Below are 21,796 nucleotides of genomic sequence, written 5' to 3'. Positions count from 1 at the left end.
CGCAGTGGCGACCATACCGTAATTGATGTTAATTCTTATTCTTACACATATATTTTGTGTGTATCTGTCAGTGCTGTGTATGCATGTGCGTCTGCGTGGTGTCTGTTTTTATGCAGAAAAGGTCTTTCAATTTAAAGCCAAAACATAGTTCTGGTACGCCTGCAAAATTTGTCAAATTTTGCTCCCAAATGTACATGTAAATTTATGCCTGTGTGGAATAATGCTGTAATAACTAACCCCGGGGCGCTCCTTGTACACAGATAATTATACTGTGGGTTTCGAGTTCGGCATTCGGGCTGGTCGCAGTTAGATTTGAGTTATGTGATATTCTAATAACAAGACATTCGTTGGGTAACCGTCTAACAACGAAAATGCAAAATATTTGCCAAAAAGGTTCGCCGGAGTCGCAATCTCAGAACTTTGGGATATCGGGATCAGGCTAACTTGGACTCGGGGACAACTCGGCCTCACTTTGACGGTAGGGCCGATTTGTCCCTCTGGATTATACAGTGTTTATGAGAGCGCTTCACGTTCTGGCTGGTCGCAGTTTAGACTATGGGCCGAGTTTCTACAACATGCGCATCAAAGAACCTCTTTGGCGCGCATGCAAAATAAATGCGCGCTTATCAAGCACCTATGTATAGAATATGGTGATCATGAACTGCATGTAAATTGTCTGAAATAGGGCCGAGTTTTCCCTAAGACCAAGTTAGTCTGGATCCTTCTGGAATATTAAAGTGGGTATACCGACCACACTTTTGATCTCAAAATACTCCAAAACAACTCATTAACCCTGCCGAATCGTGTAAGCCAGGAAAGTTAACTGTTAGACTCTTTCGATATATTGCAAGTACTTTGGTATGAAATGGTGCCAGACGGGTTCTCAAAACCCTTACCAGCTATGTTTTCACTTTATTAAAGGGCTGCGAGAATATGTATGTCACCAGGTCACCTTTCCCCCTTCTTTACCCCCCCCCCCCCATCCTAATCTGTTGTTTACCATCCTAATTTTTGCTTATTTTTTTCCTCTGTCTTTATGTTTGTCACCAGTGATAAACAATTAGCAATCTAGAGTCACTATGGGAAACTGGCCCTCTGTAAACTCGGAATCCAGCACGGCTAGCAGCCTGAGCAACGTGGAAGAGGCTCAGGAGGAGGAGGGATGTCTGGAGGAGGACACCGATGAAGACAATGAGGGGGAGGAGATGGTGGACTGTGGTGCGTCGGAGAAGAGCTTCTTCTCCGAGGAGGAGATTCTGCCGAGGGAGGACTCAGACAAGGACCGGAGACTGGAGTCGTCGCAAGATGACACGAGCGATGAGGATGATCTGTACGAATGCGCACGGCAAGGTGTGTCTCCTTTTGAAGAACCAGTTTGACACCATCCAAGATTTGCATACATTGTAGTTCTAGCCTACAATGTTCACTGTAGTAACTCACAGCCCTCTTGTTGCGATTTGTCACTGGTCGGTTAGGCCTTTGTGCTCTACAAATTTTCAGTAAGCGGAATAAGTGAATGTGATTGGTTTATCAAATCTTCCTGGATTCTTATTTTGTTTTTGTTTTTTCCATAGGATTGATTGTATCAGACTTGGTCACTCAGGGAGCACACAAAATCCTGTTTGCTTTGAATTGATAAATTTTATGAGAACCTTTTTATGTTCATGCTCAGTTTGTGTTATCAGTCATGTATTGTATGAGATAATCTAATCTATTCATTATTAGATAGTTTGACAGAGTCAAACTATGTCTTCATATTTTGTACAATCATATGGCCATTCATTCAGGAGTGATGTCCCCTATTGTCCTTTAAATCAAAAGTTAGAATGCAAACTCACAAATTTACAATTTGTTTCTGCTGCATGTTGAAAATTAATGCTAACTGTCAACCTCATTTTTTAGCAAAATAAAATTTTAGTTTGTACAAGTGATATCAACTATTAAAAGAGCCCTGCAAAAGACTTGCATGTGCACATCAGCAGGTCTCTTTGATAGTAATATGTCTATGTATGTCTTTACAACCCTGGCTTCAGTGATGATAAAAAACAAACATTTTTGAAATGTCGCCACAGGCTCTGGCTTCGGTCTGAGCATAGACTACCAGCATCTTCGAGATGACAGTGATGATGAGGCTGATGACCACAGTGATGATGATGATGAAGATGAGGAGGAGAAAGAGATGGAGGAAGACGACGAAGAGAATGTCTGTGAGACCAACGGATTCGACGAGGTCTTGTCGAAGACGGAACAGCAGGACTCGTTCTCCTCTCTGCCTGTTCCGCCGCCACCCTCCCCACACTCGTCGTCTCTTGTGGAGTCTCTCATGGAGAATATGCCGGGGTAAGAATCTGCTCTGACTTAATTGCCCTCTGCTACACTTGCCAGTGGATGCTTCTGTCACTTGGCAGCAGAAGTTTTCAGCTAACTTGGGATGACACAGATATGTGAGCCATTGCCCTCTCATAGAAATGAGCAGATAACTTTATAAACATCATGAGGTAGCTTTGTTAGATAGGTACTGTTCAACTTTCGAAGCGGATATTTGTAAATAGTGGATCTACAATATACCTTGTCAATATTCTCAAAAAGCTATTTCAGCAATGGATATTATATCAGTGACTGCTGGTAATTTGTGAAATTATTGATATTTTTTTTTTTTCTGAAACTGACACTCAAATTAGCTTTCATATAGCATACAGGATAATGATCATCTTGTATTCTCAATTTTCATCTAATGTGAATTTACATTTCAGATCATCAAGGCCTCCAGAAAATGAGTTGAGTGAGCCGATGCAGTTTCAGGAATACCAAAATAGTAAGGATACTGTTCTCATTGTGGCTAAATATATGTACATACCATCATTGCCACTGTTATTATCTTCATCACCGTCATCATCATTTTCATCAACACCATCAATTTCATATTGTGCCCTGTTCTGACTTAAGCATTTTCATAATGATTATTTTTTCTCATTTATTAATATCAAAATATCTGTCATTGTCATCATCATCATACTTCTTGAACATAACCTTTCTAACCTCTTTGTCAGACCAGTCTATTTCTCCCTCAAGTCCTTTAGTTGTTGAATTGCTCAAAATACCCTCTGCTTTGGATGTGTGACCTTCAAATGAAAGTGTGTAAATAATGAACAGTCCACTTCAAAATGAAAGCGAGCAAAACTCAGCCATATTATCCACCTGATAACTAATCAAATGACCTATGAGAATTTCACCTATGTACAATTGTTGGTAAATAGGCGCAAATCTTCAAGAAATATCGTTGGTAAACTTATTTTGTGTAATGTTCTTGCACCCTGTCATAGTGATTAAAGTGTGTTATTACTACATATCAGTACCAAAGTCACTGGAATCCACAGCTGCAGATATAGTACGGAGTTGGGGCCTACGCCTGATGAGCAACATCAAATAAACTTCTTATGCTATCCGTGGATATTATGTTATCTTCCTGTTTATCTCATCCACAGTTCCAGATGGATATAGCAGTGTTCCTCACGAGGAGATTCCCGCCGAGTTAGACGGAGCAGAGAATGTGGCGCCCCCAGTGCTGGCCTGGGAGATTGATGTCGGTGACTTGACGAGCTCAAAAACCAGCAAGAAGCGAGGCGCAAAACGTAAGAATCAGCAAGAATAAACAAGGTCATTGGAGATGTGCCTCTACTTCTGTAGTAGTTTGTTATCAAAACAGATCCCCTCCTATTCTCATCACTTCCAAGAAATTCATACATAAAAACCAGACAGATAGCTTTCAGTATGCCATCTTGGGAGAATAATTTTGTTATTTGTCTAACTTGAATTTCACATGTGAAGCAGTATCCCCATGATATGAGACGATGAGAAAATGTAAATTTTAGAAATCATAGTTACCCCTCAGTGGGTATCATCTGTGTTGATTATGCTTACCTGGAATCTACTCTCAGTGAATGTCAATTTTGCTTGAAGTTTTAGATTACTCCTGTTTCACACTTTACACGATAACTTTACCTCTTCCAAACTTTGCCACCCATCTCATGGGTGAAGCCACATTTCCCAAAGTTTACACTTTGCAGAAGATTTCATAAATCTGCACCTCTTTTGCTCGACAGGCTCCTCAAAGCTTGCATCTCAAAAGTCCTCATCCAAGGGAAAGAAAGTACCACCGTACGATCCTCCAGTGGTCTCCACAACAACAGAGCTACTCAGACAGAGAAAGTGCCTGGATCAGAGCAGATGGTGAGTATGAGCAAGGTCAAAGGTTAAAATGGAGCTCACTTGACTAGACAGCACAATTAATGCACTTCAAAATCACAATTTACCCCATCCAACAAGGTCTACGTCTAGTACTCACTAATAACCTCAGTACGTCTTTTCGTACCACACCTCAAATGAATAAACCACTTTTCCTCCCTCTCTTGTACAAATCCAAATCCAAAGCTTGAATACTCTAATCACAATAACTCCTCTAATCTGGACCTCCTTATTCCCAATCAGGAACCTCTGAATCTTAGTTGGTTCTTCAAAAAACAAAGCAAAACAAAACAAAAAGAAAAGAAGTTGAAATAGACACCATGGAATCAGAATAAACTGCATGTGTTTTTGTTTTTGTTGTTGTTGGTTGTTTTTTTTTTGCTTGTATATAGAAAGAAAGGTAGCACTTTAGTGATACAGGTTGTGCCTCACAAATAATAGGATTTTGTGTATTATTATCATTATCATTGTTACCATCATCATCTCTTTTATTATCATTGTTTTTTTCGTCTGCTGGTTTGATTTGCAAGAGGATAGTTTGTTAGCACGTTTTTTGTGCAAAGCCCTAACTGGATCAATGAGCTTGTTATCATTCACTCTGTCTTACTATTTTTGTTGTTGTTTTTATTGTTATAATTATCATTATTATTGTTGTTGTTGTTGTTGTTGTTGTTGTTGTTGTTGTTGTTGTTGTTGTTGTTGTTGTTATTGTCACCACGGTGGTGGTGATCATTACTACGATTGTTATTATAATCATCAATCTCCAAGGTTCTGCATCAGTCGTCCACAGTACAGCAAATCCTGTGGCCTATCTTCCCTTGTCTCCTGCTGGAATTACCTCTACAGCACCCTGGGAGGGGGCACCATGGCCCCCATAACCCAGGAGCAGGCACTCACCGTCCTGGGATTCAAGCCCCCCTTTGGAGAGATCCGCTTTGGTCCCTTCACCGGAAACGCCACCCTCATGAGGTATCCACAATCATACTCCCTCCCTGTAAGGCAGCTGAAGGAACGGTCCTTCTGCCTGGGCCATGGTTTAAAAAGTGTAGTCCTAACTACTGGATTTTTAGTTGGTTGACATTCAAGCATTTCTTAAGTTTTACCTTCAATATCAAGCTTATGTTATATTTTAATGTATTGGGGCAAGAGACAACTTTTCTATCCTGAAAAACAATTGGCAGAACCCATCACATCTGGTATACATCACTCTTACACCCTGCCAAACCCTAACTGCCGCCACTATTCCCCTCCAAGGAGAATACTCCTATTCATACTTTGTGGATGGTGAACGATCAAGGATAATGTAACTAGAAGTAAATTTGTCTGGAGGTAATCATTTGAGGGAGAATATAGTGCAAGTTATAGTTGGCTGACATGTTTATTTTGGTGGCTGTGGTATGTTTAGACTGTCTTAAATTACCCTTTGTCATAGCAAGCAAAAATTATTCCTAGAGATGGTTCAACAATTCTGTCATTTCGTTTCTTCAATTTGGAACAGGATTCCACACTTGTCATTCCTGAATCGCCACTTTATTTGGTAGCAGCCGTGACATTTTGCTGTCATGAAAAAGCATTAGTATGATTTGAAACAAGTTGAAATCATTATCAATACCTACTGATCTTATCTCCTGGGAAGATCTTAAAACATTTTTAGAAAATATCAAATGGCCCTGCTGGCTGCAAACATGCATTTTGTTAACTAAAAGAACTGTTTGACTGAGTAATATTCATTTCATTGTTCGATGCAGTATTACCAAAGGAACCATGCAATTGAAACACATGTCAGATATACTGACACAAAGGTGCTGTGATACAGTGCTCATGAAAGCTGCACCATGTTCTTGACCTGTAGGTGGTTCAAACAGCTGAATGACCACTACGGAGTGCGGGGCAGGGCTTACTACCAGTACAAACCCCACGGGAGGGGCCGGACGGTGGGCCGGACCTCGGCTGAAGGGCTGCACCTCCTCAAACAAGGTCTTCAGGTAAGTAAGCTTTTCCAGGAACGGGAGAATCTACACAAAGAGAAAGAAGGAATTTGTGATTTTGTTGTTGTTGTTATTATTGCTGCTATTGTTATAATTATTGTTATTATTATTATTATTATCATTATTATTGCTGTTTTTGCTGTTGTTTTGTTTGTTGCTGTTGCTGTTGTTTCTAAATGATTTTTATAGATAGTGTACTACCTCTTCAAACCAAGCTTCCTAAACAGGTCTCCGCATTCTTGGACATTGGAGGAGACAGATAGTTTGAGAATTTCATATTGTAAGTTGATGTAGACTAAGCCAAACTAAAATTGGCAAAGTCAAACATTTGGCATAAGATGAGATAACAGCAGCAAAAAAAGAAGCAAAAAGTGTAAAGACGATTGCTGTATCAAAATATGAATATATGAAACATTAGTGTGATTCAGTGTAACAGTCCACGAGTAACTCCTTTTAATTAAGTGACTGCCTCATGTAATTATTATTATTATTTTTTTTTAATCAACAGGATCCAAATATGGCATTCATCTACCACTGCTACAACCACTACTTCTGCCCGATTGGATTCGAAGATGTACCACTGAAGGCTATTGATGCCTACAGGTAGATGATTTTTATTTTTTTGTGTGTGTGTGTGTATTATGTTTGTTTTCCCCAAGAGTATGTATGATAAAGGTTACCAGGTTTGTTTGTAACAGTAGTTGTAAACTGTAAGTTGGATTGCAGTGAGTTATAACTTATTTGTCATCTTGTTCCATATGAGAGTTACCTTAGCAATGACATATCAACTCTGAATTGTGTGGTTAGGGAATATTTTTAGCATCAGATGAATTTGCATGTTCTACTCTTAGAGTATATGCTAAAGTTAATCATATGATTTCTGACAAGCTCTAACACTACTACCAATTGATTTTAAAACCAGAACTTGTGATTTCTCCTTTTGTAGTGTGAAGAAAGTTAGTAACTAATCACATTTCAGAATATCACAAGCAGGCCAAGTATACATTTATTGTGGTGAGTTGGTAGAATTAAAGTACTGCCAAATGATTTGGGATGATTGACATGAGGCTGAATTCCTTTTTTTCTTGTCAATTCAGTTGTCCATAGTGATCTAAACTATTTTCGGGAGATAAAAGCAAGGGATATATTATATATCCTCCACTTAATTAGAAACTTATGATAGGATAACGGGATTGACTGAACATGTATGAATTCCTGGCAATTTATGCTCACAGCATGGAGCAAGAAATGCTGTTTTTTACCATAAAACACAAAGCAGAAATACATTATATAACATCGCTGGGGTGACAAGACCTCTTATCTACAAAATGTCAAATGTTCAGGAGAAAAAAAACAAAACAAAACATGGCAGCCAAAGCACTATATCAAATGGGATAGCCTTTCCTTTGACATGCTGTGGTGGCTTCATTATTTGGGTAAGACAGCTAGGATTTGGACAGACATCACTTTTATACCTGATTATCTGACCATTTATCCAAAAATGTCATTTTCACCAAAATTTCAGATACGAGGTCTTGTCGCTCCAGCAACGATAAATAGTTTTTAAAGGAAAACCCCCAGTTGTCGAGCAGAACTACTTGCACATGCATTCATGTTATAGCTGTTAGTTGATGCATTTATTGGGCAGCAGGGGGGCTCAGTCAGCAGCATGTCTGCCTTGCAATCAACCCTAGCTGAGCAGTGTTGTGTGTAAACATGCTGTCCCTCTTAGAGGAGGCAAAACACTATGTCCCTGGGATAGGATAGGCCGTAAAATGGAGGTCCCTTGTGTGTGCGAGAGTCACAACCCATGCTCGTAAAATAGCTTACTTCATTCCTTGCAAAGAGCAGGGTGCAAACCCGGTGAAATGGACCATCCCACGTACCCACAAAAAAATGGGCAAAAGGGATACCAACTCTTCATGGTACACCCCAGGTAGACTAGCTGCACTGAGTGAACTGTATCAACCAGGTATATGGTGCCATATGAGAAAGAAACCCCCCCCCCCCCCCCCCAAAAAAAAAAAAAAAAAAAGAATAAATAAAAAAAAAAAATAATAATAATAATAAATATATAATAAAACAATAATACTAATGATAATAAAAAAAAATGAATAAATAAATTGTCACACCATTTTCATCACTTCCTTCCAGTGAAATGAATGGGTTGTTGACCACATTTGTGGTTACAATTTTAGTACAGTTTGTTTTGTTGTACATTCCTTAGGGATCCTTTGACTCAAGATGAGGTGGAGACCTGGATCCTGATTGGAGATCCCAGCAGGAGACATCCCGGCATCCACTGCTTCAAGTAGGTCCTGGGCCTGGTCCCGAGAGCTGGTCCTAGACCTGTGAGCTGCTCTCTGGCCAGACTCCTGTACTGTCGGAGAAAAGAATTATCTCGAGTGCAATGTGTGATCTGTAGAAAAGCAAACAATGACATCACTTATCTTCTAATTTCAATCTTACATCTTCTTATCCAAGATGTGTATAGGCAGAAATGTACTATTTCATTTATGAAAAGAAATATGGGTATCTGGTATCTATGTGCATTTTGAATTTCACTGCAAAAGAGTTGTTGATAAACCTTGTATTCATTATACAAATATTGTAGTACTGTTCTTTGCAGGGTCGCTTCAATGCCAATGATATTCAAGGTTTGTTGTTACTGACAACGAAAGAATGAAAGGACAATTTGGACGAGTTTAAAAGTTAATACGAGATGAAAGAGTAAAGTTTTATAGCCGCAACAGTGAAATATTATTGAACTACTGGTGATGTTTTATGTACAAAACTACAATATGGAAAGGCTTCAAATATGAATATGGGTATAATATCTGTTTTCATGAAGTGTCTTATCATTTTCTTCTGTGATCCTTACCACAGATGGGAAGACATCAGCACAGACCTAAACTGCCAAAATCCTGAATACATGAACATCCGCAAACGACACCTCGGAGTCCAGCGACGGCGGACCAAAAAGACGGGGGGCAACCTTCACTGCATCATGGCCTTCTGTCGCAGTGCGGGTTTCCTCACACGACCGGCCCGAGCAAAAGGCAAAAAGCCATCCACAGTGGCGGTCAGCCGTAGCAAGACCACGCTCGGTCAGAGTGGTCATTCCAGTGACGGGGTTGTGACCAGTCGAAGCACTGGAGAGCTTGGCAGCTGCTCACAAAAGATCCACAAAGTCAAAGAAAGTGCCAGCGATTCACAGGTTGAGAAAAGACTCTCGCAGAAGTCACCCAGAATGTCCAGTGGCTTGGACAAAGGCCAGAAAGACACAGGCAAGAAAGCATCAAAAACCAAAACAGGCTCACATTTAAAGCGGCCGAGAAAGCCTAAAAGTTTGGCAAACGGGACGAAAAGTGCTGTCAAAGAAGAGAACTTGCAGGAGAATATTATCGCCGATCTTGAAGAAACAGGGGCGGACCAAGCTGGATCCTCCAGTATTACGTCACGGGAGTCACAGGCGAAAGACGCCGGCAACCTCGACGAAGTGACCCGCTTCATCCGGGATGTCTCCACCAAGTTTGGCCTTAGTCTGGACGGCGAAGGCGCCCAGCGGGCCAACCGGCTGAGAGAGGCCATGAGCCGGTCAGAGAGGCGGCCCACGAACGGAGGCAGCCGCCACTACCAGGACACAGGAAACGAGTGGGTGCTCCTGGGAAAGACGTCCGATCAGGGCCAGAGCAGGAGCGGACGGGAGATGGGCAACGCCCCAATCCATCTCTCGGAGCTGAGGGGGATGGATGCGGATTCCCTCCACCAGGTCAGGCTGGATCATCCCGCCAGTGGGATGATGCAAGAGAGCGAGGTATCGCAGATGGCCAAGCACCTGCTTGACCAGTACCTGTCGTCCATCATCGAGTCCAAAGCAGTCCAACAGGAAACTGTGACCCCACCCTCATCCTAATCCTTTAATTTGTAGAAATTTCTGATAAAAGCAGCTATGGTAAGGACAATTACAGCATTACAGACAGTTTCTGATAGTTGAGGAAATTTCTGATAAAGACAATTATGATAATGTTCTAATTCCTCAAAATATTGAAAATTGTCAATAAGGCTCAGCCCTGATTGGACAAATGAGGAGAAACTCTACTCGTTACAGGCAATTTTACAGCAAATATATTTTTTTTAAGTCTTTAAATCGGCTTCTCACAATGTCAAATGAGAAATACCAATAGCAATAGTGTGAGGAGAAAACCCTTTGGAGTTTATTGGTAAATGTACAATTAGAGTTGTCTTTGAATATTTTCATTTTATATAGATCTTGTAATCTGGTCTGAATTAGGGACCGACATCAAAGTGTGTTTTGCTTAACTATGCTGAATATATTTTGCCTGAGATTTTGCTGTGTTTGTCATTGTAGTACTATTTTTTATATGCATGATCGATAAATTATCGTCATTTTTATATATCTTTCTCTTCCCAGAGTGCTGCGAATTGATTTATAAGCATGGAATATCTTCCTGTGGTTTATGATGAAATGGAACATAGATAAAATCTGTATAGGAAAGTAATTTTTCAAAAGAGTGCCTTTATTGTGCTGCCATTTCTGGAAAGATCTCTCATATAACAATTGATTGATTGCATTTGGGATATATCTACTTAATGAAAAAAAAAAGAAGAAAATTAGCTAAAAAGGAGAGTGCTTAAGAAGTGCAATAAACATTATGATACTGCCTGTGTGTGGCCATAAAGACTTGATTTACATATCACAGCGGTTTGAGGTGCAAAAGGGTGCAGATGCACTGGAGAATTTGTGGAGTTAGCGTTCTTTTGCTTCTCATATGATGAGCCGTCCATTGCAACCAATTCTAAGGGGTCTGCTGCTTGTGAAATATTTCTAATGAGTGTATTATAAGTAGTTGTGATCAACGTTTGTGGTTACTTGCTGTTTTTGGTTTGTTTGTTTGTTTGTTAGTTTGTTTGTTTTTTTTGCGAGGATGTCTGCTCTGAGTGTAGGTAAAGAAACACTAAGGGATTACAGGCTCAATAAAAGGAACTTAAATCTAAACTGTCATTTACATCAAATCCTGTAAAATTCATCTGCATGTACCAATGAAGGACATTTCCTTTCTTTTTGTCTTTATTGAATTCATCAGTTTATTACAGCCTGTTGTCCTATAATTCCATCTATTCGGATCATTTCAGAGTTTTGTTCTTATGTCAATTATGGTATATGGTAGAAAGAGGGTATTTGATGTGTGAGAATGCTCATTTTTCATTGCATGAGAGTATTTAGTTGTCATTAACAGTGGCGTATCCAGAGGGAGGCGCACGGGGTTTACGCCCCCTCTTTATTTTTTGTTATAACAAAAAAATAAAAAGGAAAAATGGGGGGGGGGGGGATGCACCCCCCTTGATTTCGTAAAAGCGCCTCTCCTTCACGGAATTCCTGGATCTGCCCCTGATTAACATACTGGTACTTGTGCAGCAAATCCTATGAATCAGTTTTGAACATTCAAGTGATTTATCTATCAAACGTCAATTGTATTTTATTGGATTAGACTACTTTAAGTACAGAATATGGCACAGTATGGACTTTTTTTGTGCAACGTGATACCAACCCCAAAACAAAACATACAAGTGCTTTATTTACTGTGTAGAAAGTAAAACCATACAAACATTTTATTTACTCTGTTGTGGCCATGTCAGGTTATACTACAATGTAGTATTAACATTATGTAGACAGTCAGCAAAATGGAGAATATAGGAAATATATCATGTTGGACTTTGTGTGAAAATTTAATTGCATAAAATATCAACTTCTGCAATAAGTTATACATAGTCTAATGTTTGTTCAAGTGTATATTCATGTTCAAGGATTATGCCACCTGCAGTTTTGTGTATATTCTCATTGTAGTCATTGATAGAGGAAGCCCAAGTCATGCATAGATGTGCAAAGAGGACCATCGCTCTTTGGTGTAAAGTGCGCCTCCATTACGTAAAAAGCATATAATTCTATAATGACAAAGTTCATTCCATGAAAATTTATTTCAAAAATGGCTGAGATAGCCAAAACAAAGTTATTGTTAGAAAAGATGGGACCCACCTTTTATTAGGATCACTTTGCTTTTTGTTTTTGGATATCTCTGCCATTTCAAAACCGATTTTCATCAAAGAGACCTTGAATTCCTCTCGGAATTGTATGCTTTTTAACATTTCATGAAGTGGTTTCTAAGTATCTCACAAAAAGTTAAAAGCTGAATCATCACCTCAACCAATACCGTACTGTCCCTTTAAAGTTAAAGTTCAAATGAATTTTATGTCTTGATACTACTATCACTGAATGAGAAGGCTTCCATTGCTGAATGAGAAGACTACTTTAGCTCATGACATCATACATGAAAAGTGATATAAAGGAAATAATAAGAGAATATCACAAAATGTTATTTAATGTGAAAAGTATGCAATCCCTTTTGTTGATACTGACATAATATTTTATAATTACGTAATTCCTCTTTTTTCTGAAAGAGGTGAGTCAAGTGCTTTTTGATTGTGGTAGTAAATGGAAATACATGTATGCTAAATTCTCTTCATACTTTATTTAGGCCTATATCCTTGTCTGAATGTCTTAGTCTTGTCCAGCTGTATGGCAGTACAGCGTACCAAACCTTGGAATCTCAACTTTTGTATTGGATTGTCCAATGTTTTCCTCACTTCCCTGATGTGTTCTATTAATATCACTGCAATCACTGAGTTCACATAGAATGGATTCCACTCCCCTTTAAAGAGGGATTCACATTAGACTTCACTGCTTTCTCATTTACAATAATTATTTAGAATATTAAAGACAAAATACAGTGTTTAACCCGTTGAGGACGAGTCCAACTTATACTCGGGCAGGTGTCTATGGGAAATGTGTGTTGTAGCAAAATCAGTCCGTCCTCAACGGGTTAAGTGGCCGAATGCATGGAGTACAACATGTACTATTATGTTTGCTAAGAACTAATGGATACAATCAAACATTGTTCCAAATTCTCTGACAGGCCTCAAGTTCTTGTGTTTTACCATACTAGATATTGCCTCGTGAAGAAAATCTCACCAGAGTTGCAAATATTTGTCTTTTTGTGTGTTTACTTTGTTTCTACTTGGTATGTCAAAGTATATAATTTTTTCTTTGTTAATTATTCATGATTTCTTTTTGGTTGTACATGTATACACTTTGAGAAATATTTGTGTCTTTGAGATTATCAAGTTTCATATGTGTCAAATGTGCCATAACTTTGTGAGCGTCGACTTCCAGCTTTTGTATTGGAAATAAAGCTATCATTCCGTGTGACTAGTGACATGATTATCTGTGACTGATCTGAACTTATTCCTGCCACCTATTACTTTAAGACATTATTTTTGTAATATGCGTATGCTGCCTTTATCAAGAAATATCACTATATATATATATATATATATATATGCAATATTTGGTACCCTGGGGTACCAAATGAAAATTCGCCATTTTGTTGAATTAATTATTTTTTTTTCAGCGCTGTACCCTGGCTTACCAAAAAATGTGTCAAAATATTTTTTAGTATTATTATGCACAAAAATGTTTTCTTATTTGTGATTATGCAACAATTAATGCATGCAAGTGTACTTTGAAAAACGCCTATGGTGCTAGTTCATTGCTACGACTTTGCCGTATCCGAATTCGGAATTGGCGTATCTGAATTCGGATATGCATTATAAAATAATGGGCATGAGATGGCGCTGTACAACGCGGTACCCCGGGTTACAACGGTACCCCGGTGTACGGCGTGCCGAATCATATGTTACCATGCATCACAAAACAAACTGGCACCCCTTTATTTTACGAGAGGACTCAAGAAAGGTGAAACTGGTTATTCAAGTCAAATTTGAGTTTTCAACATTTTCTAAAAGAGCTATTCTTCTAAATCATTATTGAGTTTGGGATCATAAATTGAATGGGAAAGTGAGTTTTTTTTTTTTTTTTTGGTAGAGTAGGGTGATCAGGTTTTTCTTAAAGGCCTCTTTCCATTTCTTGAACATCCTTTGCGCACTCTTCACTTTCAACTCTAAGAAATTTTGAAAGGAAAATGCTACTACGTTGAAAGTTGGCATTGATCATGGACAGAATGTGTTAATAGAGCATACTCAATTTTATCTCAATCTGATATTCCCTTCATTGTTGTTGCTACAGTGGTTTACATCATGGTGTTGTGTTTTTTTTGTCCCATTCATGGCACAGGCAGGACAGCTTTGTAAAGATTAAATGCTTGAATTGACCCTGTACTTCAGAACCTCTTTTCTCTTGAAAATGATATTTGGTTCTTGAATTTGTCTCATAAATTCTTAAATTCCTAAATCAAAAAGAGTGAAATAAAGAAAGTACATGTATGTCCATTTTATCATCTTTGTGGCTTATACTTCCTGTGTCATTTTAAAGTTAGATTTGACATCAAACTCTTATTTCTTCCCCTATAGTTTCCCACTTTGCTTGTGTTTGAGGATATAAAGAGATTCAAGGGGACAAAACTTATTTTTACTATTAAATTCATGTCTCTCAGTGTGTCAGATTGGTGTTTTGTTACCATTGCTATCTTGAAGGGCATTTCTGAATGAACGATAAAATGTCAATTTTTGCAATTTATACTTCAGTGTCTTGAATGACAAAAATAGCGAATAGCGAATTAAATGATCTTTCATTATGGTAAATTATGACAATGATTTTAATATATATATATATATCACATATATATATATATATATATATATATATATATATATATATATATATATATATATATATATATATATATATATATATATATATATATATAATTGCTCCAGTGCCACCTGAGGGAGCATTCTGAACGGTTGATCAAAGTGGCTAGATTTCACCAGAAGAAGAAGAAGAATAGCGCCATCTCTTGGCAAGGGTTACAGTCGCGGAAGTTGTGCTCAGTTCTAGGTTCACACAGGTAAATATTTCCCTAAAGAGACGTGTTAAAATTCAACATTTAAAAAAAAAAATCTGTAAAATAGCTGGGAGAAATGAGGTGTTTCATCTTCGGTGTTTCATCTTCTGCTCAAACTCTGTCCAAGGGTTCGCAAAGCCAGACTACGAGTTCTTGTCACTCACAAAATCACATATTTTCTGTACATGCACCCAACCAAATGTAGTCCCTTCAAATTCCATGAGAAAAGCTTCCATCTGCCAATCAAAATGCAGTTTGTAGAGGAACATACTCAATATCTGCAGCTACTCAGTTTCTTCCAAATTGCCCTTTGTGATATTTTTTTCCTTCATTTATTTTAGTATCTTTGGTACGATTTTGTGATGGGGTCAGGGATATTCAGGTGTGAGCCCTCTATTGTTGATACCAATCGTGTGTTGCAATAGGTTTGCGCCTTTGAAAGCATGGAGCTAATTGAACACACATACACACACATACACACACACACACACACACACATACACACACACATACACACACACACACACACAGACTTTTTTTAATTCCTTATTCGAATTTCGTTCAATACCAAAAAAATTCACATTCACAAAAACTAAAACAGAACATTATACAAAGACAAAATGCATTATACACAAACATTGTACAGGATAATGTCAATCTGACATTATGACTTTTCTTTTTTACCCAAGAAACGAAATCCGGTTTTTTTTTAACGCACATAATATTCTCGCAAAATGCCCGCAAAACGGGGACACGATAGATTGCTCAAGGCAATTGGGCACATTCCATTGTTTCTCGAGGAAAAAAAAAAATATATGTAAATACACACACACACACACACATACACACACATAATGTAACGACAGAGATCAGATTTAATTTACACGCTTTTAGCATACTACCTGCAGTGGCGGATCCAGGGGGGAGCGCACCGGGCGCGCCCCCCCCCCCCCATTATTTTTTGTTAAAACAGAAGAAATAAAAAGAAAAAATGGGGGAGGGGTGCGTGCGCTCCCCCCTTTAATTTTGCAAAGGCGCCCCCTCTTTATGGAATTCCTGGATCCGCCCCTGACCTGGATGAATCAAAATCCGCACCGATATAACGACAAAGATCGTTTAAAAAGAAGTTGACCTACATTGGACATTCATTGGACACGGTGAGGTCTGTATGTAATAGCTCCTTGGTATAGCCGCCTCTGCTATTGGTATATAAGCTGAAACGGCGTCCACGTGCAGAAATAAATCGGAGATCTCTAGAACTATGTCACTATAGTAATGCAATGACATGGACAGGATAAGTGAGAAAGAAAATCACGCTCCGAGCATTTCCCAATCTCGTGTGCGTACCATTTATCCTTATCGCGATTTCGTGACAGCCGCCGCATGCCTCCCATTGTCACGTTCATGTATGTCAAATGTTTGCACATGTATTTCCAGAGTCCAAAGTCACACCCTATATAGGACAATCTCACGGCTTAAAGGGATAGTATAGTATAATTGGTAGAGATGAGGATTGGGTTTTAAACTTTTTGTGAGATACCAAGAAACCACTAATGAAATAGTACAGAACATACCATTCTAAGAGGACTTCAAAGTTTATTTTATAAAGTTATCTATAAATAGGATCACCCTCTTAGGATATCTCAGCCATTTCAAAACCGATTTTCATCACATAAACATTGAATTCCTCTTGAAATTACATACTTTTTCATCTTTTACAAGAGGTTTCTCATCATCTCACCAAAAAAAAAAAGGACAGAAACTTGAAGTTAGGTCTGAACCAAAACTATACGATCCCTTTAATTGTCGAGCCTTCCCCAAGCCTCACAAAACGAATACAGCTTTTGGCGTTTTGAAAAGTGAATTCTTACAGGATGAAATGAAGCAAGTATAACAAATTTTCTAATTCTTTACCCTTGCCCTTTGACTCCATGGCCCGCGATTCTTCAAATAAAAAAAAAGATGCTATAACTGTAATATGGCAGTTCTTTTCAACCAGTGGGTTGAAAATAGTAATAATAGTAATAATAATGATGATGATGATAATAATAATAATAATAATAATAATAATAATAATAATAATAATGATAATAATAATAACAATAATAATAATAATAATAATAATAATTGTTATTATTATTATTATTATTATTATTATTATTATCATCATCATCATCATTATCATTATCATTATTATTATTAGTAGTAGTAGTAACAGTAGTAGTAGTAGTAGTAGTTATAGTATTACTTTTATCATTAAACTTAGGTTTGTATAGGAGGCAAAGTGGGACTCGGGTAAAAAAGGTAAGAAAAGCGCGGGATATGGTGTCAGATTACGTAGTATACGTTTATAATACTAGTATTCACAAAGGAGCTGTCGGAGCTCGTCTCTGGCCAGGGTGGACGAAGGGCGGAGTCGCCGATCCCATTTACGTCATGTGTGCTTACACGCTAAAAGTGGCATGCATGCAATGTATTGCTTTCTTGGGCAATAAGCTTTCCCTGCTCAGCCCCTACCTGCAAATTAAAGATGCTAAACTTATAAACCACTCTTATCCTTTCGAAACTGTTCAGCCCATGGTACTAGGCACGTGTCCTGACAGTGTCTCCGCAAGCTGCAGACGACACGCAGTTGCCGGGGAAACACATTCATGCAAGTAATGTTGTTTACTCAGCTAACAATGCACTGAGATCACGGCACATAATGTCGAGCCGTGATGTGTCGATTTGCACGTGCGCGTTTTCTCTTCGTTATTAAGAAATGAATTTACTTTGGGTTTCACACAGGCAGTGGCGTATCTAGGGAAAACGGCGCCCGGGGCAAGCACGAAAATTGCGCCCCTAATTTCTGAATAAGTGTTCAACCCCAACCCCATCCCGGTCAAAACAAGGTCCACATGATGCTTTTTCAAGCACTTAAAAGGGATCTTTTGAGGGTGATTTAATGAATTTTGATAGATTTTGGCGAGCGAGCGCAGCGAGCGAGCCGAAAATTTTTGTATTTCAGCTTACAAAACATGGAATTCTTGTCATATTTTGCTTATTAAATCTTACAATTCTAAACAAGATATAGTGACGGCCTTATAGATAACGATTTATACCAAAAAACTGAGGACCATACTCTACATTAGTACACGCGCGAGTGAGCTGAAATTTGTACAATATCCTCGTCATCATCACGTATTCTTTCTTAGTATAAATTTTGGCGAGCGAGCGCAGCGAGCGATTCGAAAATTATTGTATTTCAGCTTACAAAACATGGAATTCTTGTCATTTTTTGCTTACCAAATCTTACAATTCTAAACAAGATATAGTGACGGCCTTATAGATAACGATTTATACCAAAAAACTGAGGACCATACTCTACATTAGTACACGCGCGAGTGAGCTGAAATTTGTATAATATCCTCGTCATCATCACGTATTGTTCTTATCTTTCTTAGTATAAATTTTGGCGAGCGAGCGCAGCGAGCGATTCGAAAATTATTGTATTTCAGCTTACAAAACATGGAATTCTTGTCATTTTTTGCTTACCAAATCTTACAATTCTAAACAAGATATAGTGACGGCCTTATAGATAACGATTTATACCAAAAAACTGAGGACCATACTCTACATTAGTACACGCGCGAGTGAGCTGAAATTTGTATAATATCCTCGTCATCATCACGTATTGTTCTTATCTTTTTTAGTATAAATTTTGGCGAGCGAGCGCAGCGAGCGAGCCGAAAATTTTTGTATTTCAGCTTACAAAACATGGAATTCTTGTCATTTTTTGCTTATTAAATCTCACAATTATAGTGACGACCTTATAGATAACGATTTATATCAACAAAGTGAGGACTTGAAAAAATATTCTAAATTAGTACGAGCGAGTGAGCCGAAATTTTTATATTTCTGCGTCATCATTACGTTTTTTTTTTCTTATCTTTTTTGATTTTTTTTGCGCCCCCCTCCCCCGTATATATATATGTTCGAAACCGTTGGCGTCCTCTTTTGATAAAATCGGCGATCGCTTCAGAACGAATGAAATTGCAGACGCTGCTCCGTGTAACATTTTTCCTGCTAAATATAAAATGACATGAGTGAACACAATAGACATTGTCATTTTGTCCGCGTCATCGTCACGTTTTGTTCTTATCTTCTTCTCTTTTTTTATACAAATTTTGGCGAGCGAGCCGAAAATTTTTGTATTTCAGCTTACAAATCATGAAACTCTTGTCATTTTTTGCTTATTAAATCTTACAATTCTAATCAAGATAATAGCGACGGCCTTATAGATAACGATTTATAAATACCAACAAACCGAGGACTTGAAAAAATAATCTAAATTAGTACGAGCGAGTGAGCCGAAATTTGTATATTTCAGCGTCATCATTACGTTTTGTTATTATCTTGTTTGATTCGGGGTTTTTTGCGCCCCCCCCCCCCGTATGTTCGAAACCGTTGGCGCCTTCTTTTGATCCAATTGGCGATCGCTTCAGAACGAAAGAAATTGCAGCCGCTGCTCCGTGAAACATTTTGCCGAAAATTTTTGTATTTCAGCTCACAGAACATGGAATTTTTGTGTGAACACAATAAACATTGTCATTTTGTCCGCGTCATCATCACGTTTAGTTTTTATCTTGTTTGATTTGGTTTTCTGCCCCCCCCCCCCACACCATTCTCCCTCCCCCCTTCCGGGCGAGTTTTTTTTTTTTTTTTTTTCCTTCTTCTTCTTCTTTTCTTTTTCTTCTTCTTCTTCTTCTTCTTTTTTTCTTCTTCTTCTTCGTTTTTTTTTTCGTTTTTTTTTGCGCCCCCAAGGAGTGGCGCCCGGAGCACGTGCCCCCCTTGCCCCCCCCCCCCCCTAGATACGCCACTGCACACAGGTATATTCAACGAGCACGAGCTGCAGCAATCATAGAAATTTCGCAAGCTTTTTGTAAGGCGCAGGTATTAAAACAGTCTTTAAATTAGAATTGAATTGTGCTAACTGTAATAATGATGATGACTGTAACAATGGTGACCATGCATAATCACCATTCATTTTTACAAATCATCATATATCTATATTAAAAAATCATTATGAAAATCATTATTATTACAGTTAGCACAATCATGATATCATGATATCAACAGTAACAAGAATGAAAATTGTAGTAAGTAATACTGCAAAATATATAAGATATCAGTTACAACGACGTAATGACGCTTTTTTTTTAACATTTACTCGAGAAGTACAGTAAACTGAAAGCAAAGGAACAACATGTTTTTTTTTTCCCTTTTGTATGAAGGTATGAGCAAGGAAAGTTTTCATTCATATATAAAAGAAACAAAAGTGATTAAAATATGGGAACAGCATCACATGCTGGAATAGTGCCAGCTTGGTAAGAAATGTCCAGCGGGTTGTTGGTAAGGATGCGTTTAGATGTGTAGGCCTAACAATGTGTACCATTCAAGAGACGAACACTCTTTAATGTGCAATTTTAAAGGGGTTTGATATACTATTTGCTACCGCGTAGAAAATACGCAAAATACACTCGTGAGTATCGAGAGACACAACTGCAGTTTGCATCAAGCATTTACATAAAGCTGTGTGCGCCAGACCCCCTGAGAGGTTTGGATAGAAAAAAAAACCACACAACAACAACAAACTACAGTCAAGGAACACAAGTTGTTTTACATTAAAACGTAAAACAAGAAACACTGAAGTCTTTATTACATTTTGCAATACGATAATGATTATTCACCCACTCATTTCTGTGGGGAATTATTCAGTGTTTTTCTTCGAGCGCGAAATTCATCGATCCATATTCTCGGCCCCATCGCATCTAAGGCTTCCTGAACTGAGAGTTGCCATAGCAACTACTCGCCAGCGTCCAAGATCCCTACATTTTGTCTTTGTACTGTATGGGTATTCATCATTGTGCATGTACAGCGGATAAGACTCTCTTGTATATAGACCCGTGCGTATATCCTGCTCTCGTTATAACGGACATGATGGCTATTCACTACACGTATCACTAATGTCCTAATTCTTGACTGCAATGTGATTATCTGGTATGATAATTATGTAACATCAGTATTACAAAGTAGCAGTAATATCAGGGAAGCCTGTATACGTATAATTATAGGACAATATTAAAGGGATAGCATAGTATTGGTGGAGATGAGGATTGAGCTTTTTTACTTGTTGCGAGATACCAAGAAACCACTTATGAAATAGTACAGAGCATACCATTCTAAGAGGAGTTCAAAGTTTATCTGATGAGGATCGGTTTTAAAATGGCTGAGACATCCAAAAACAAAGTGACTTAACAGAGCGATCGTAAAGGGGAGTCCCACCTTTTATTAGGACCGCTCTTCTTTGGATATCTCAGCCATTTCAAAACCAGTTTTCATCAAATAAACATTTGAATTCCCCTTGGAATCACCCCATGCTCTGCCAAATTTCATAAACGGTTTCTCATTATCTCACCAAAAAAGAAAAATGATAGAAACCTGAAAATAGGACATTATCACAACTATACGATCTACTATTTCTTTAATCTTTTTTTTTTTTTCGTATAAGTATTAAAGTAAAAAACTCTGGCATTTTAAATGGAAAAATAGTCATTGTGGTTTTTCCCTTCTATTTTTTTT

The 21,796-nt window shown here is 38.2% G+C and overlaps 1 protein-coding gene across 1 annotated transcript; it reads left to right on the top strand.

Moving 5' to 3' along the window:
* The first annotated feature begins 1,054 nt into the window (after positions 1–1,054).
* On the top strand, positions 1,055–10,339 carry LOC140244424 (uncharacterized). Its single transcript, XM_072324063.1, has 10 exons — positions 1,055–1,350; positions 2,073–2,340; positions 2,754–2,815; positions 3,486–3,632; positions 4,104–4,230; positions 5,014–5,214; positions 6,098–6,230; positions 6,742–6,836; positions 8,461–8,544; positions 9,120–10,339. The coding sequence occupies exons 1-10, from the start codon at positions 1,080–1,082 to the stop codon at positions 10,147–10,149; spliced, it is 2,418 nt and encodes an 805-aa protein (XP_072180164.1). The 5' UTR covers positions 1,055–1,079; the 3' UTR covers positions 10,150–10,339.
* Positions 10,340–21,796: the final 11,457 nt, after the last annotated feature.

Source organism: Diadema setosum, chromosome 21 (assembly GCF_964275005.1).
Source record: "Diadema setosum chromosome 21, eeDiaSeto1, whole genome shotgun sequence".
Classification (NCBI taxonomy): Eukaryota; Metazoa; Echinodermata; class Echinoidea; order Diadematoida; family Diadematidae; genus Diadema; species Diadema setosum.
Note: the sequence above shows the minus strand (reverse complement) of the source record. Positions and strands in the feature narration are given on the sequence as shown.

Excerpts from the sequence above, each read along its gene's own strand:
- LOC140244424 (XM_072324063.1), top strand. The coding sequence starts at position 1,080 with ATGGGAAACTGGCCCTCTGTAAACTCGGAATCCAGCACGGCTAGCAGC. Across the intron at positions 4,231-5,013 it reads TGCCTGGATCAGAGCAGATG|GTTCTGCATCAGTCGTCCAC; the intron begins GTGAGTATGAGC and ends TCAATCTCCAAG. Across the intron at positions 6,231-6,741 it reads TCCTCAAACAAGGTCTTCAG|GATCCAAATATGGCATTCAT; the intron begins GTAAGTAAGCTT and ends TTTAATCAACAG.